Source organism: Meyerozyma guilliermondii, genomic scaffold (assembly GCF_000149425.1).
Source record: "Meyerozyma guilliermondii ATCC 6260 scaffold_5 genomic scaffold, whole genome shotgun sequence".
Lineage (NCBI taxonomy): Eukaryota > Fungi > Ascomycota > Pichiomycetes > Serinales > Debaryomycetaceae > Meyerozyma > Meyerozyma guilliermondii.
In genome coordinates this window covers 212,532-228,974 of record NW_001809796.1, presented here as the reverse complement: position 1 = coordinate 228,974, position 16,443 = coordinate 212,532, and the positions used below count along the sequence as shown (strand labels likewise).

Genomic DNA, 16,443 nt, shown 5'->3' with positions numbered 1-16,443 from the left:
GATCATGACTGCATTTTCCAACAGTAAGATGAAGAGTAAAAGAAAGTGAAATATTTGTATGAAAGTTTGTACGTATGTGCGTTAGCTAATTGTCATCTCGTCCATTTCATCAAGCAACTCGTCCAAACCAACTTCTGGCGCCTCGTCGTCATCATCCATATCACTTTCAAATTGGGCCTGGGTAGGTGCCTTATACATATTAACCGTTTGTCTCAATTCTTCATCCTCTTCCAATTCTTGCAAGAACAACTCGTAGTCTCTTTCTGCCTTTTCTTGTTCCTGGCGTGCTTGTCTGGTAGCATCGTCCATTTCATTGTATTCCTTGGCCATTCTCTTCAACTTCCAGTTTCTGTATTTCGATTTCTTTGACTTTCTTTCGTAGTGTTTCTTCACCAACACCACTTCTGGAGTATTGTCGGTGTCTAGGGTATCCCAAAGGTCGGAATTGAGGTTTGTGTTGGTCAAAAAGTATCCCATGCATGAATCACCCGGGTGCAAAATGGCTCCGAGATGTGATCTGATGTAGTATGTTTGGTCGTTGGTGCCCAAGTCGCTTGCACGGCTGACGGTGACATCTGCCAAGACGTTTTTCCCGCGAATATCTCCGGTTGGTTCTACGTCAAGAACGATGAATTCCACCATTTGAGTAGCGTCGAGTAACGTAGGAAATGGACTACGCCAGTATTGAGGTGCGTTCAAATCGGCGGTCTGGAGGGTGCTGGGGTCGATGAAGTGGAGCATGCTGGACACTTTGGAACACAAGACTAATCGGGTGATGTTGCCGAGAGAGTGGGCAAGTTTTTTGGGAAGCACCACCAAATCGTCTCTACATATGGGAGCCAATTCGATGGAGAAGGTAAACTTGTACTGGGATGAGCCCGAATGGATATCCTGACTGACCAATTCTTCCGAACGCTTATTCTTTACGGGAGCCACTGCGGTGAGAAACTCCACCATTTTTGCAGCATGAGATTTTTGAGCATAGAAAAAATCAAGCCCATCTTTTGTTTCCTGAATGTTCACGGTATCCACATGAGCATTGTGCTTCAAAATCAACTGTTCCAAGTACAAAAATGTTCTCTTGTGAGCCACCTTTTGTCTGATCTGCACGGTTGCGCGCCAAGTATTGGTAGTATAAGACTTGGCACAGTCAGCACACTGCATCGCCACCACGACATATTCCACTTCAAACGTCTGCTGGATGATTGTATTAGCCATGGCTTCACCCTGGACCGTCAACTTGACCCGAATCCTTCGCGAGTGAGGTTCTGTCCAAATGAACGAGGCATCCACCAAACGTACTTTATTCAATCCTTTCAATTTCCGCAAACACAACGCCAACAACTCTCGAGACTCGAGCGCACAACGGATCCATTGGGTGGGAGGCTGGAGAAAACGCTCACAATTACGACAAAATGACAAATTTGCCTCTCTTGGAATGCCCTCAGTTATGTCCACCGTGAGCTTGATACAGTCGTGGCACATGACCAAGCCGCTCAGGCCGTCCATGGGGACACCACAGTTGCAGCAGAGCACCGTGGCGACCTGGGCAGGTGTGTTTTGGAGGTGGGTATAGTTGGACATGATGATTAATGATGCGATGAGCTGAAAAAGAGATGAGTACAGTATGGATTGTGTGCAGGATGTTCGCGCTTTTATCTGCAGCACCACAAAACTCAAAGTCAACTTCATCATGGTGGATCGAAAGCGCAAGCACGACGCTGACCGCGAGGTGACCAAGAAGGTCAAGGTTGAAGATCCCGACGAGTCGACTCCGGGAAGGGACGTGGACGAGTCTGGGGGCGACGAAAATGAAAATGAAAACCAAAATGAACACGAAAATGAAAACGAAAACGACGACGACGCAGAAAACGAATCTGAAGACGAAGAGGAAAACGAACGAAAACGGATCACCACCATAGATTTTGACGGCCGTACGTACTCGTACAAGGAGCGGCCGTCGGTCATAGAAGAAAAAGAGGGAAAAATTGAGTTTCGTGTTGTTAATAACGACAACACCAAAGAAAACTTGATTGTTCTTACTGGATTAAAGAACATTTTCCAAAAACAATTGCCCAAAATGCCCCGGGAGTATATTGCGCGGTTAGTTTACGATAGAAGCCATTTATCTATGGCGGTAGTACGGAAACCTTTAACTGTGGTTGGTGGTATCACTTATAGACCTTTCAGTAAACGAGGGTTTGCCGAAATTGTTTTTTGTGCCATTCTGTCTACCGAGCAAGTACGAGGCTACGGAGCCCATTTGATGAACCACCTTAAAGATTACGTTCGTGCAACATCGCCGGTGAAATATTTTTTGACTTACGCCGATAACTATGCCATTGGATACTTCAAGAAGCAGGGCTTCACCAAGGACATAACTCTCGACAAGTCGGTGTGGATGGGATATATCAAGGACTACGAGGGTGGTACTTTGATGCAGTGCGCCATGCTTCCTCCTATTCTTCGGTATCTTGATCTGGCCAAAATTCTTCTTTTGCAAAAAGCGGCTATTGAAAAGAAGATCAACTCACGTTCCCTCTCACACGTTGTGCGACCGGGTCTTCAAGTGTTCAAGTCCAAAAAAGATGTGCAGCTCGACCCGGCCGATATTCCTGGGCTAAAGGAAGCAGGATGGCTGGAAGAAATGGACAAATTGGCGCAGAAACCAAAGCGTGGACCACACCACAATTTCATGGTGACATTGTTATCGGAGCTCATGAACCATCCGTCAGCATGGCCGTTTGCACATCCTGTTAGTAAGGAAGAAGTGGGCGACTACTATGAGGTTATAAAAGAACCAATGGATCTTTCCACCATGGAACTGAAGTTGGAGAACGACAAGTACGAATCGTTCGATCAATTTTTGTATGATGCCCGACTCATATTCAACAATTGCCGATCATATAACGCCGAAACGACCACATACTACAAGAACGCTACCAAGTTGGAGAAGTTTTTGACCAACAAAATCAAAGAGAGTGCCGAATATGCCCACTATGTGGAGTGACACTATAGACAATACAACTAAATGAAATTGAGCTGAAGTACTTGAGACTTTGAGCTGAAAAGCTCAAAGTGTGTTTTGCGCAAGGTTTCTCATTTAATTTCACTCATTCTCAATTTCCAACTTGATTTTCTCACTTTCTCATTTTCACTTCTCACTTTCTCACTCTTGTTTCGCACAGCAACTCTTCTAATGGCACCGGTTGTTTCAGTAGACACTTCCAGTGAGGATGTGGCCGCCAGAGTCGGCCACCATGTTATCAAGCACCAGGACATTGCAATTGCAGAGTCTGGAGTCTTCAGAATAGCTGTTTCCGGAGGTTCCATGGGCAAGGTGTTGAAGAAGGCACTTGTAGACGATAAGCAAATCGCCCCTTTGGTCAAGTGGGACAAGTGGGAAGTGTATTTCAGTGACGAGAGACTCGTTCCCTTGGACCATCCGGAGTCCAATTATGGTTTATTGAAGCAAAACGTATTGGATCATGTTCCCAAGGTGGTGGTTCATCCAATCGACGTTTCACTTTTGACAGGCAAAGAAGGGGAATTGGCTGGTGCTGACGAAGCCAAGGACCAAGAGATTGCTGACAAGTACGCTGAGTTGTTACCTAAGGACGGAAAGCTCGATTTGCTCTTGTTGGGATGTGGTCCCGATGGCCACACTTGTTCCTTGTTTCCTGGTCACCCATTGCTTGAAGAAAAGTCCAAGTTGGTAGCTCTCATTAGAGACTCGCCCAAGCCTCCACCCAGGCGTATTTCTGTGACTTTCCCTTTACTTGCAAAGGCTACTTCTCTCGCTTTTATTGCCGAGGGTGAAGGTAAGGCTCCAACACTCAAAAAGATTTTTGAGGAAGGAGATACTTCTTTGCCCTCAAAGTTGGTCAGCGACCTCGTCGGACCCGAGGTAGTCTGGTTTGTCAACGAGCCCGCCGTCAAGGGCGTCAAGTTGTAGTTACGTCAATACAAGAAACCTTTTGTGGGTCATGGCCGGGCACCCGTACACCAGGCTGTCCGCGACTAAATTGTGCGATACTTAACACTCTACTTCTCCTCGCTGGTTTCCGTTCCCTTTCTCTTGTTTTTTTCTACGTCTGTGGGTCGCAATGAAGTCGGAGAACGGTCATTCCATAATAACTGGGCTTGGCGTCACACTATGGCTTTGTCCGAAAAAAGGGACACCTCTCTACGACAAATTGACCACTTTGAACAGCTCGCTAAACACGCTTTTTCCTGGCCAAGCGCCCCGATTCGAACCCCACGTCACCATCACCACCAATATCGACATCGACTTGGAAGACAAGGAGAAAACCCGCGAGGAAGTGGACAAAATTCTTTCTGCCAGTGCTGTGGCTCTTCGAAGCTTGCCTCAAAATCATGAAAAATTAGTCACTCTTGGCAAGTTGAACAGCCAGCGATACCGATTCAAGAAGCTCTACTTGGAGGTGGACCGTGACCCCAACCTTGTGTCTTTTGCGAGAATAATACGGGAACTATTTGTGGCATTACCTCAGTGTAAGGAGAAACAAAATCAGCAATTGAACCCGCAATTGTACACGGTAGATTCTCATGGAGTGGCGGTGAAAAGGAGCTTGTCAAAGAAACTGAAGCGTAACTCTTCCGAAACAAGTTCTCTCAAACCAATTGACTTACAATTGGCACAACAGGAAGCGGCCGAAATGGCGGCTCAATGGAGCGTAGAAGAATTTCAACCACATGTGTCCTTAGTTTACAGCTCATTACACCCCATAGATAACGCACTTTGGCGAACCATCAAGACCCGAATCCAGGACTTTCTTAATATTCCGTCCTGTGACAATTTGAGGGACCATGGGTTTGGCTGGGATGGAGGTGTGCTCAAACTAGTGTATTGTGAGGGAGATGTGGGTGACTGGGTCGTGTTGGGAAGTGTAGACATACACTGAAATAATGAATAATGCCACTGAGGACACTATTTAATGTACTATATGATATTTATAATGTATACTTGAGGTTATTTACAGGTCTATTTACACTATGCAACGGGCAGCGGTTGCAATTCACCGTCGGCATACACCGCTTTGAAAAATGAGTAATGCAAGACTACATCGTCAATGTTTCTCATTGCTGGATCTTTGGCAAATTCAGGGTCAATGAAAAAGAACACTGGCATGTCCACTTCTTCTCCTGCGCTCAATCTTTGTTCCTCAAAACAAAAGCACTGGATCTTATTAAAGTATCCGGCCACTTGGTCTGGTGTAACTGTATAAGTTGCCATACCAATAATGTCTTCGTTGGACATATTTTTCGCCCGGTAAAATGCCAATGCCGTTTCTCCCGGCACGACATAAACTTCCCTTTGAAGAGGTGTGAACTTCCATGGTAAAACTCCTGACGACTGACAGGTAAATTGGATTCTTATTCTTTTATTCGTGTCAACTGGAACCACTTTTTCTGGACCAAATTTGGTGGAGTCGGTGATGGGAGTTCCTGCCCATCCGGTACGCTTACAGACGGCCCGATAAACGGGAACCGCCGAGAAGCCTAAAGCCAAGAATACAATGCCCAAAGAGGCCGCATAATACGCCGAGGTTCGATTTCTATACTTCATTTGTGCTTCATGGGCGGAATTTGCTTGGTCGTACCGCTTCCTATATTCGTCAATATTGTGAAGTCTGAGCGATGTGTGGATATTCCGAGTATAGCCTGCGGTTCTAGGTGCACTACACACCTGGAAAAATTTTCTTGAAGGTCTCAAACCTGCCAGAAAGCCTCGCATTATACTGGCCATGTTCCCTCGATTCACCTTTCGGTTCAATTTTCGCATCTACAACAGATCGGCTTGAATGCAGTATGTCTATTAGCTAATATGCACGCCGAAAGCTGCAATTTACATGAGGGTTTGCAACCGTTCCATGGAGTATTCGTCGCTCATGGATATCAATTGCTGGAATTCCGATTCACTTAAGCTGTTCTTGAGTCCTCGGAAAACCTCCAACAAGCACTGTTTCAAATTACGAGTGTGGGCTGGGTCGCCGGCTTCAAGTTTATGGAACCTCAATGATTCACCGTTTGGTTTTATTTCTGGATCCAAGTAGGAGTAGTGGTCCAAATCTTCGTAAGTGTGCTCGTTGTATGCTTCGCAGTTGCCGTCGTCGGTTTCGTTGACTTCCTCCAAGAAATAGAGCGCCAATTTGGTGATTCGAGGAAACTGCTGGATGAAGAATTCTTCACGACGCAAAACTCCCGTGGTGAAAATCGCAAGAAGTGCTAAAAGATTCAACTTTTTGTTACGAGGATTGCCGTTGTTGTTGAAGTATCCGATCCAGACTTCGATAAACTTGACCAAATCGACAGAAATATGTTCCATGAGCTTGAAGAAAACGTCTGTCGAACCGAGAGCAATTCGAGACATATTCAAAACTATTTTGTTGATTGACTGGATGCTCTGTTTCTCGTCTAGCACAAACGACACCATCGAGTTGAAGAGACCACTGTTCATCAACACATTCATAAACTGCTCGTCGGTACTTTTGCTCATGAGTAAAATATCCATCAACGAGACAAATATGGCAAACGAGTCGTCTCGGAAGTTGGGCAAGTAGCCGCCAAGAATGCGGAAGAGATCGAGTCCCACTTCAGAGCTGAACACTTCTGGAGCCAACAACGCATATGCTCGCATGATGGAAATGATCACAGGCATGATTTCTGTGGCATTGAGTAGACCATATTTGACTAGAGGAAAAAGCTGAACAACTTCATCCTTCTTCTCTTCGCTGGCTTCAGGGTAAAATTGAATCAATGCAAGCCATAATTCGTATCCATCTTCGGATAACAATGCGTAGAATTCTGAGTTTTCGGCACAACACACACTGATTAGCGGCAAGCTTAAGCTATATGTGATGTAGGAATTTTGGTTTAATGCAATAGTAAGACTTTTCAAAAGTCTAAGCAAGGCGTTCTTGAGAATTAACTCGTTGTCGTTGGAGGTTTCGTTCCAGTAAGCTGGCACAATGTCGGCCAATGTAACAAGAGTATTGCTGTCTACGTGCGGATTGCACCGTTCCACCAATACCGACATCGTCTTCAAGACATAAAGTTTCGATTCGGGCAACAGAAGGTCCCTCAAAAGAGTAATTGCCGATTTTATAAAGCTGTTCAAGTACGGTTCGAAATCCTTCTTGACAAAGTCCCAATCATCAACGATTATTCTCAACGTCTGGATGGCCGTGAGACGTACTACTTTATCGTTAACAGGATTTTCAGGGACCAAAAGGTTCAAGAGTAATTCGTACACGGCAACTCTTCCTTGAGGCGAGCATTTTACAGGAACCCATTCTCTGATAATCAAGCACACTCTTCTTTTCAATATTCTCGTTTCCGCCGGTTCGTTCTTCAACGCTTCTGGAATAAATACATCCACCAACAAGCGGTCAAAATCAACCGCATCTGCTATCGAGACCGACGACAACTGGAATGTGCAGAGAATGGAATCTTTGATCAAAACGTCATTGTTGCTTAGTTCGCTGGAAATTTTTGTCAAAATAAACTCCGAAAGCTCATCTTTGAAATACTTTATCACATCTTGAAAAAAGTTCTCGGCGCAAGGACGAACCTGAAATTCGTAAGAAGACGAAAGTTCCTCATTGCACCACTCTTCAGGCTCGAGGAGCCAGCTCTCAAGGTCTGCTGGTTTCATTCTAAGGTACCAGTCTATAATAAGATCGCATAATTGGCGAATAACGGGTGTAGTAAGAAGCAGCTGAGAGATGCGAGTTATGGCATTATTGACTTCTTCTCTGTCACTTTTCTGTTTCAATGTCACTGCACCTCGCTTGTAGACGTACCCAATCATCTTCTTGAGAATTAAAATGCCCTTGACAGCCATCACTTCCCAAAAGTCGTTTTCCTCGTTGCTCTTGTATACGTCTTCTGCTTTCAGGCGAAGAAGCGAAATGAACGACTGCAAGATTTCCTGGGCACATGGAAGTAGTATGAAGCTGGTGGGATTGCTGTTGATCAAGTTGAGGTATACTTTACAGTAGCATTTGACAAACCTTTCTAGTGAGTCCGATGCGAAAACTTCATGGCGAACAACGAGAAACTGCAAATGGTCTATGGTGATTTTAACAAACTCAGCAACCTCCTGGTTCTCATGAGGTTTTTCATAGCCCTCGGGGATTATACGTCTCAAGTTTTTCAAGCACATGTAGCATATTTCCATCACCGAGGTATCAACCATATCATTATTGGATCGAGTCCATTCCTGGAAAAACTTGATATAAAGACGAATTAGTATGGGTGTGACAATGGGCATTTTGCTCTGCATAGCGTGACGAGCACGGCCAATTCTAACCATCGAAACGGTTTTGATGATTTGGTTGAGACTCACAAGCAAGTTGTAAGTTGAAACCGAGTCGTTTTTTTCAAACACAAACGACTCCAATTGCTTTGCCACGTCGTCAAAAAGCGACGGCCATTCGACAGGGAAGTCAAACCTTACTATTCGGGCCACAGCATGGGCATTCTGAATAGCCAATTGGTTATTTTTCTCAGCAACCGACAGAAAAAGTCGGCTTCGTATGGACGCTTTCTCCTCCTTATCGATGGAGTTGGGCCTTCCACTGCGCCAATGGCGCTCAACTCCGTTTTTGAAACAAATTACTGCCAACCATCGGAGCTGGATTGGCAAGTTTGTAGCCAAGTAAACCAGCTGAAGGAGGTAGTAATATCCCTTCTCAGCTTCCCACGCTTGTAGCTGGGCCTCTGCACGCTGAGAGGACTCGCGGTCGGTGCCATTGGCGGCACCTAGTACATTCACAAGACTATCTAAAGAAAGGCTCATATGACGATGACCTGATCAAGCAGCCATTCACCAGATGAACCAAAACACATCCATACACCAGCGTATGGGCCACATCCCATAGTGGACCCTAATTTGTCCCTAATTCCACCGGTGTGCTTCGTCGCCACCAGCCCACGATTTCTCTTGGTACCCCAATTGCTCCTTTACTACACGAACCACATTCTCATCACCCATATTTTTGCCGAGATTATCACTAATTTTGATGGCTGGTTTGTTCGCGGCTGCAAAGAGCTTGATGACAATATTGAGTGGAGTGGATTTTGCACCCAGCGAAGTCTTGAAATCGTTGGTGAAAAAGGTCCCGATTCCAAAAGTCGTCTTCAACGAGAGTTTCGTGGCTGTTCTTTTGTACTGAAGACACTTTTCTATGTTGAGTGAATCACTGAAACAAATAGTCTTTGAGAAAGGCTCATACAGCAATTTTCCGTAATGCTGGGCAATCTTCTCGGCGTACTCCTCGGGGTCTCCAGAATCCTGTCTGACTCCAGCGTAGTAGTCTGTGTATGGTTTCAGGAATACTCGCAAAAACAGGTCGGTTCCAAATGTATCGGTCAATGCTAAGCCTGCGTACTGGGGTCCAAAAGTATCCAACCACTTGTCCATAGCAATTTTGTTGGCATTGATATAGTCTTGGGTGATGGCACCGATTCCCATAAACCACTCGTGCGCTACTGTTCCTATAGGTTTCATGCCATATTTTTTGGCAAAGTAGACATTGGAAGTGCCGGCAATATACTTGGCAGAAACCTGATCCAGCTTGGCAACGTCATGTAATGCACCAATCACAATGTCGTGGGTTTCAAATGATCTTCGTCTTCTGGTTCCAAACTCACTGAAACTGCATTCATTCTTGATCAATTGTATCGCCTTATCTTTGGCGAGTTCATATTGGCCATCAAGTGTCCAATCTGTATCTACAAACTTAAAATATGCCTCTGAAACGAGAGCCAAAATGGGAATCTCGTACAAGATAGTGTCGGACCAAGATCCATACATCTCAATGGCAAATTCTTGCAAGTTTTCTTTATCATTTTGATACCGAACTTGGGTATCAGGGTCAAGACTGAATGTCTTTAAATACGTGAGATACTCGTCCGAAAACTGAGGAAGTTCCTTCTTCAAGTAGTCTATCTCCTCCTCACTAAATTTGAGCTGTTTAAGGGACGAAATTTCCGATTTGAGCCATTCAATAGCTTCAATTGAAAGCACAAGAGTTGGTGATCGGTTGGTGTATTTGTAGACGACCGGTGTATCGGGGTAATGCTTGTAGACAGCCGCATGCATAAAGAGCTTGTACACATCCGTATCAAGTAAAGACTTTATTACCGCCATTGGAATAGATTGGTTGGAATTGAATCTAGTTTGGTTTTCGCATGTCGTTAATCTGATTTGCCATGCAGGCAAAAAGCAAAAAATAATGACTCCGACGCGATTCGAACGCGTGCATCTTTACGATAACAGAACTTGAGTCTGCCGCCTTAAACCACTCGGCCACAGAGCCATTGCTGAAGGAAACAAGCTCTTGGAAGGTTATACCATATTGGAGAGTTCCTCGCTTATTTTGTGGGAGAATCAGTCTTTATAAGTTGTCGCGCTTACGTGATTTGGCAACCATGGTTGCAAAATGTGCATGATGAGCAAGCGCAAATATGTCGCACTGACTTGCAGACCCTATATAAAGGGTGCTTCCCTTTCCGTTTTTCGTATTCTTCTGCTGTCTTCGTCGTCTTTGCCGTCTTTCCTTCACCGGGTTTGTATCGCATCGGACCCATATTTACCCCCGCACATTTCAGGCCGGGTTGTCGTGTGCGCGCTGAAAAATTATTCTCACTACTTACAAAATTTTCATTCAGTTTCTTCACTACAACAATGGTGTTCCAAAAAGAAGTCAAGTCCTCTGCTTACCACTCGAGATTCCAAACTCCTTTCCGTAGAAGACAGGAGGGTAAGACCGACTACTACCAAAGAAAGAGATTGATTTCTCAAGCCAAGAACAAGTACAACACCCCAAAGTACAGATTGGTTGTTCGTTTCACCAACAAGGACATTATTGCTCAAATTGTGTCTTCTCAAATCACTGGTGATGTTGTTTTCACTTGTGCTTACGCCCACGAGTTGCCAAGATACGGTATCAACCACGGTTTGACCAACTGGTCCGCTGCTTACGCTGTCGGTTTGTTGGTTGGTAGAAGAGCCTTGCAAAAATTGGGCTTGGACGAGACCTACAAGGGTGTTGAGGAAGTTGAGGGTGAGTTTGAATTGACCGAGGCTGTCGAGGATGCTCCAAGACCATTCAAGGTTTTCCTTGACATTGGTTTGCAAAGAACCACCACCGGTGCCAGAGTTTTCGGTGTATTGAAGGGTGCCAGTGATGCTGGTTTGTACGTTCCTCACTCTCCTAACAGATTCCCAGGTTGGGATATCGAAGGTGAAGAATTGGACGCCGAATTGTTGAGAAAGTACATCTTCGGTGGTCACGTTTCTGAGTACATGGAGGAGTTGATGGATGACGATGAGGAGAAATTCAGAACCTTGTTCAAGGGTTACATTGCTGATGAGATTGAGGCTGAGGATGTTGAGGACATCTACACCGAGGCTCACGAGAAGATCAGAGCTGACCCATCTTTCAAGCCAACTGAGAAGAAGTTCACCAAGGAGCAATACGCTGCCGAGTCCAAGAAATACAGACAAACTAAGTTGACCAAGGCTGAGAGAGACGAGAAGATTGCTAAGAAGATTGCTGCTTTCAAGGCTGAGAACTAAGTTTTATATCTGTGACGTAAAGAGCTTAATTGCTTTAATATAGTAATGGATAAAGGAAGCTTTATTATAAATATGTAGAAGATGAAGCTCCACTCTTCACTATTGATTTGACCGTAGTCTATTCCTGCTTGTTGGATCTGACTCTCTGGGCATCATTGAGAAGTCGATCGTAGACTTGATCCACCACAGCGTTCACTTCCGCTCCTTGCGACTTTTCAGAGTCGATCGATGCAATCTCGTCTGGATCCTCGGTTACCTCTTCATTCTTTTCTGGCTTCTTTTTCACTTCGTAAATCTTATCGATGCTGACTCTTTGGTTATTAATGTTGTCTATCAAATCTGTCACCGATTCGATTCCCTTGGCAGTGAGAATAGCATCGCGAAGCTCAGACCCAGAAGGTAGGGCGTTGAGGGTGGGTTTCTCTTTCTTTTCGTCATTACTATGTCGTTGCATGAAGTATCCCAAACGGTGGAATTCTCCTTCTTCTTGTTCTTGCTCTTTGGCATGTAATGAGGTTTGCGAAATCGATTTCATTAAAACTGGCCGTCCGGTAAGATTGTCAATGGGTACGTTTCTTCCATCGGACGACGACTCAAGCACCACTTGATGCGGTTGTAAACTTTGTTCTCCTCCAAAATATCCTCCAGAAGTTTCCCCAACAACATTTCGTGGTGACAAAATCGGACCAGCCGTTATCAATTCACTTGAACTTTCATGAAGCATGTCGTGGAAATTCTGATGCATTGAACTAGTTCGGTTCTCTTCTTGCTTATCGGCGTGGTTGAGAGTAATTGAGGGAGAAGGACTCATTGGAGTGCCATATTTGCTCGATTGCTCTTCAAATAAATGGACCACTTTTTCCAACGAGGCATCGAGAAGACAGAACCGAATGAGATTTTCCTTTCCTTCAAACGATAACTGGTTGTTGTTACGTTTTTCAAAGAGCCTGTCGATGGTTGTATGAATATCCTTGCGGAGCGCTTCTGTTCTTTCAATGAGAGCATCGGCAACAATCTTCTTTAATTTCAAGTCTTCTTTCTTTTCTATGCCCTTTTCATTCTCCACCAAAAGTCGCTCGGCCGTTTCCATGAGTAGTGAGCCGTCAAACATGAGTTCCTCTTGTTCTTCGGTGGGCAAATGGTACTCCACATTCATGGCACGACTCATGTTTCTCGTCAAGTAGAACGCCAATCTTTGCGAAAAGTCGTCAGACACCAAATCGTAGTCGATATCCAAGGTGAAAAGCGATTTAGAAACCTTCACCGCTGAGTATAGTGAGGCCATAGCTTCGCCTTCGAGGTTTCTGTTACCCAAAAATGAAACATGGACCAAGCCGTCCACTTTCGCAATGATATCAGCAATAGCACTGATAGCCTGGGCCGAAAGTTCATTGAGATCAAAATGGATTCTTTTGAGATTTGGAAACTGGGGAAGATAGGTGTTGAGACGAGGAATTATGCCGGGAAACAAATCTGGCAAAGAACTCAAGTCCAAAAACCGCAAGGTTTCGATGTGAATTAGCGCTTCAAGAAGCCGTGAGAACTCATTCACATCGTTCAACTTGGTCGAGTTTAGTGAAAAGTACCGCAAGTTTCGATTGCCTTTGCTAAAAGCATTGATAAAAGGGTCAAGCTGGCCGTGGCTCAAGTCGTTGAAAGCTACGTCCACACCCATACACAAGGAATCCGGCTGGGAAATCCAATCGCTGACGAGTTGAGCCTTGTATTTGTTGAGCTCGACCGATGCGAGTCCGAGTCTTCTTGTCGAGGTCACGATGGCTTCCTTCATAAGGCGGGTGAATTGCTGGTCAGAAAGCTTACATCCATTTAAAACGAGTTCTTCCAAACCGCCTCGTATTACCAATGACTTGATGAATAAATTCCAGTTCATATTGGACCGAATGGCGTTGCTGGGGGTGTCTGGTTTCACCTTTTGCTGAGAAATATCCAACTTTTTGACGGTCTGGTTGCGAGAGAGAAAGTCACAGAGATACTTCCACCCAAGATCGTCGATTGCAACGTTGCGGAGCGACAATTTTTCAAGCGATTTGTTGTATACCAACGACGAAAGAAAGTGTTTGAGCATCTCGGTGGTCATGGAAACATTGTCGAATATCACGGTGTTGATGGGGGTTATGGCAATGAAATCACTGAACGACAAAACATCGATCAACGTTGGTTTGGGATTGAGCAATTTCAACACTTGAAGAGGCCGCGATTTGTTCTTGAGTTGTTTCAAGGTGGCAGGAATCGGTAAGATTTCCCGTAAATGGCAGCAACGAGTATAAACCGTTTCTAGCGACAGTTCTTCGTCTTGACCATCAGGGGCGTCTTCCTCGGGTTCGAAATGATTTTCATGAACATGAAGTGGTTTATCGATTTCGATGTCGTTTTCTACCGTGGAGCTGGTTTCCATAACATCGTCTTCTTCGTCATCGGACTCGGCTACCAAGGTGGTACCGTCCATTCTGCGACCAAAATGAGCCACTTCATTGGCAATTTTCTTGGCTGCCAAGTACGCTTCCTGGCCGTGTTTCTCCGACTCTATGAGAGCTTTTTTCTGGGCTTCGATAGCCAATTGGAGCTCCCGCTCCGAGTATGGTTTTTTGATGGTCGACTTGGTGCCATCCATGGTGGAAATGCCCTGAGAAAGCTTTGGTGGTGGTGCTGTGAGTTCTTCAGGAATTAGTACGTTTCCCTTTCTCGGTCTTCGCGAAGGAATCTGCTGCTGGGGATCGTTGGGAAGCTTATCGATGGCAAAGTTGACTCTTTTGGTGCTCAATTGGCTAAGTTCAGGGAGCGGAGGTGGTTTTCTATTGGGGTCTTTGTTGAGCACTACTCGCGGCTTTACTGATTCACGAATTGTGTCTCGATCAGCCAGAGTAGACTGTGACAGCCGGCGACGAAAAAAACGGCCCTTTTCCTTCTCAAAGCTAGAGGAAGGCGACTCGGTTCGAGAAACCAGACTTCTTCGTGATCTATCGTCTTTTGTGAGTGATGCAAGTGCATCGTGAGTGGACAGTGAACCTATCAAATTGGTGTTAATTTTGGCGCTGGGAGTCGACGACACACTGGGCATTCCTGTGAGCGAGTAGCTGTTGTGTGCCGAAACTGGGGCGATATTATTCTTTGGAGACGTTGATAAAGACGGAGTTGAAGATTTGAACTTTAATGAAAAACTGCTGAAAAGTGACCTAGTTTTGCCTCCAGATCCAGGTTTCGTTGCAGAAGACTCGTCGGTGTCGCAAGATGAAGAAACAGATGATCCTGAAGCAGCAGAAGAGGTGCTTCCTCGCCTTCTGGGAAGAGAAGATTCGGGGTTCAATGTGCCCAAAAGTGACGTTGAGGATGACCGAATCCGGCCCAATTTACTTTTCGGAACAACCACCGGTGTCGTCTGCTTTTCGGTGGTTTCATTAGCTTCTTTTGACGTTTTTTCGGGGAGATTCGATCCTGAATTTGATATTTCTTGGTCGTTTTTTTCGACTTTCTCGTCGTTTTCGGCCGGATTTTCTTTTATAGGTTCATTCACTGGGGTACTCTTAGTAGAATTCAAGGTAGTTTTGTCCTTGGATTCGGTTTCTCTCGAAATAACACTGGAACGACGTTCTTTATCAATGTTCGCGTTGTTTAATTTTTTCGTGAGCTTTTTCGACTTCCCTCGGAATAACCAGTCGACATCGCCGTTGGTCACCCCGGAATCATAGTCGGGTGGCACTTGATTTCCGGTAGTAATGGTTGCACTCGGTCCTCCATTTCCGGTCGACGAAGGAGTTGACGAGGTCGGATCTGTCATGATGAACCGAGGGTAATTCTAACTTTGAATCCAAAAGATCAACCTCAATTACAGCAATGGCCTTCGTTATCCGTATCAGTCGATGCTGGCGTGGGGTCCGGATGCGTGCATGGGCAAACGAGATGTGATGGTGTACTGGGTGCATCTCATGCGAACGATTTTCAATTTAGGAGATTGGCCGAAATGACCATGCTTACGTCAGCGTCATTTCCGTTGCGGAGCAAGCGTGCGCGCACCGCTTTGTTCAATCTGATAAAAAAGGTGCGATTGGTAATTGGATATTTCGGCTAAATTACAAATTCCGTTCAAGTGTCTCGTTGTATATTAATCATCTGCTCGGATAAAACTATTCATAACAAACTACTGAACAACTTCCGACAACAATAATGCTTTCTAGAACGATTTTAAGAAGTGTACCCTTAGTGGCGAGAACCACTATTAGGAGTCCCATAATGATGAGATCCGGTGGAATTGCCGTAGCTAGTTCCGGACCCGTTTTTGCAAAGAGAAGCTATCATGAAAAAGTCCTTGATCATTATCAAAATCCAAGAAACGTTGGTACTTTGGACAAGAATGATATCAATGTAGGAACCGGATTGGTTGGTGCTCCAGCGTGTGGCGATGTTATGAGACTTCAAATTGCCGTTGATGAAAAAACAGGACTTATTCAGGATGTCAAATTCAAGACTTTCGGTTGTGGTTCTGCCATTGCATCTTCTTCATATGTGACTGAGCTTGTGAAGGGTAAGAGTTTGGATGAAGCATTGAAAATTAAAAACACTGCCATTGCCAAGGAATTGTCATTACCACCAGTGAAATTGCATTGTTCGATGTTGGCCGAGGATGCCATCAAGAGTGCTGTCAAGGATTACAGATCCAAGAGAAACACCAAGCCAACCCTTGGTCCCGATGCGCAGCCAGCTGAAGCCACTGCTTAGGAATTGATATAGTATGAATGGATTGTATGTTGAGCAATGTAGACAGTAACAGATCAGAGAAACATGGCACTAGTGAAAGAAAACTCACTAAGTGAAAAATT

At 44.9% G+C, this 16,443-nt stretch overlaps 10 protein-coding genes and 1 non-coding gene across 11 annotated transcripts; 5 read left to right on the top strand and 6 right to left on the bottom strand. All coding sequences in view use genetic code 12, as the record gives it.

Annotated features, from left to right (window-relative positions):
* Positions 1 to 81: 81 nt before the first annotated feature.
* Positions 82 to 2,058, bottom strand: NMD3 (ribosome-binding protein; the record flags this gene model as incomplete). Its single annotated transcript, XM_001483294.1, has 1 exon — positions 82 to 2,058. The coding sequence occupies one exon, from the start codon at positions 2,056 to 2,058 to the stop codon at positions 82 to 84; it is 1,977 nt and encodes a 658-aa protein (XP_001483344.2).
* GCN5 (histone acetyltransferase) lies at positions 1,628 to 3,010 on the top strand (the record flags this gene model as incomplete). Its single annotated transcript, XM_001483295.1, has 1 exon — positions 1,628 to 3,010. One exon carries the CDS (start codon positions 1,628 to 1,630, stop codon positions 3,008 to 3,010), a length of 1,383 nt encoding a protein of 460 aa, XP_001483345.2.
* A 189-nt stretch (positions 3,011 to 3,199) lies between these two features.
* Positions 3,200 to 3,955, top strand: SOL3 (6-phosphogluconolactonase; the record flags this gene model as incomplete). The annotated part of the gene is made up of 1 exon (XM_001483293.1): positions 3,200 to 3,955. The coding sequence occupies one exon, from the start codon at positions 3,200 to 3,202 to the stop codon at positions 3,953 to 3,955; it is 756 nt and encodes a 251-aa protein (XP_001483343.1).
* A 151-nt stretch (positions 3,956 to 4,106) lies between these two features.
* Positions 4,107 to 4,925, top strand: PGUG_04071 (2',3'-cyclic-nucleotide 3'-phosphodiesterase; the record flags this gene model as incomplete). The annotated part of the gene is made up of 1 exon (XM_001483292.1): positions 4,107 to 4,925. The coding sequence occupies one exon, from the start codon at positions 4,107 to 4,109 to the stop codon at positions 4,923 to 4,925; it is 819 nt and encodes a 272-aa protein (XP_001483342.2).
* Positions 4,926 to 5,014: 89 nt separating this feature from the next.
* Positions 5,015 to 5,806, bottom strand: COX11 (Cox11p; the record flags this gene model as incomplete). The annotated part of the gene is made up of 1 exon (XM_001483291.1): positions 5,015 to 5,806. The coding sequence occupies one exon, from the start codon at positions 5,804 to 5,806 to the stop codon at positions 5,015 to 5,017; it is 792 nt and encodes a 263-aa protein (XP_001483341.2).
* A 63-nt stretch (positions 5,807 to 5,869) lies between these two features.
* On the bottom strand, positions 5,870 to 8,824 carry KAP120 (Kap120p; the record flags this gene model as incomplete). The annotated part of the gene is made up of 1 exon (XM_001483290.1): positions 5,870 to 8,824. The coding sequence occupies one exon, from the start codon at positions 8,822 to 8,824 to the stop codon at positions 5,870 to 5,872; it is 2,955 nt and encodes a 984-aa protein (XP_001483340.2).
* Positions 8,825 to 8,923: 99 nt separating this feature from the next.
* Positions 8,924 to 10,177, bottom strand: NPT1 (nicotinate phosphoribosyltransferase; the record flags this gene model as incomplete). The annotated part of the gene is made up of 1 exon (XM_001483289.1): positions 8,924 to 10,177. One exon carries the CDS (start codon positions 10,175 to 10,177, stop codon positions 8,924 to 8,926), a length of 1,254 nt encoding a protein of 417 aa, XP_001483339.2.
* Positions 10,178 to 10,263: 86 nt separating this feature from the next.
* PGUG_06007 lies at positions 10,264 to 10,346 on the bottom strand. The gene has a single exon. It is a non-coding gene; the product is annotated as a tRNA-Leu (tRNA).
* Positions 10,347 to 10,714: 368 nt separating this feature from the next.
* Positions 10,715 to 11,608, top strand: RPL5 (60S ribosomal protein uL18; the record flags this gene model as incomplete). The annotated part of the gene is made up of 1 exon (XM_001483288.1): positions 10,715 to 11,608. One exon carries the CDS (start codon positions 10,715 to 10,717, stop codon positions 11,606 to 11,608), a length of 894 nt encoding a protein of 297 aa, XP_001483338.1.
* Positions 11,609 to 11,726: 118 nt separating this feature from the next.
* On the bottom strand, positions 11,727 to 15,404 carry LPI9 (protein phosphatase regulator; the record flags this gene model as incomplete). Its single annotated transcript, XM_001483287.1, has 1 exon — positions 11,727 to 15,404. One exon carries the CDS (start codon positions 15,402 to 15,404, stop codon positions 11,727 to 11,729), a length of 3,678 nt encoding a protein of 1,225 aa, XP_001483337.2.
* A 386-nt stretch (positions 15,405 to 15,790) lies between these two features.
* ISU1 (iron-binding protein) lies at positions 15,791 to 16,342 on the top strand (the record flags this gene model as incomplete). The annotated part of the gene is made up of 1 exon (XM_001483286.1): positions 15,791 to 16,342. One exon carries the CDS (start codon positions 15,791 to 15,793, stop codon positions 16,340 to 16,342), a length of 552 nt encoding a protein of 183 aa, XP_001483336.1.
* Positions 16,343 to 16,443: the final 101 nt, after the last annotated feature.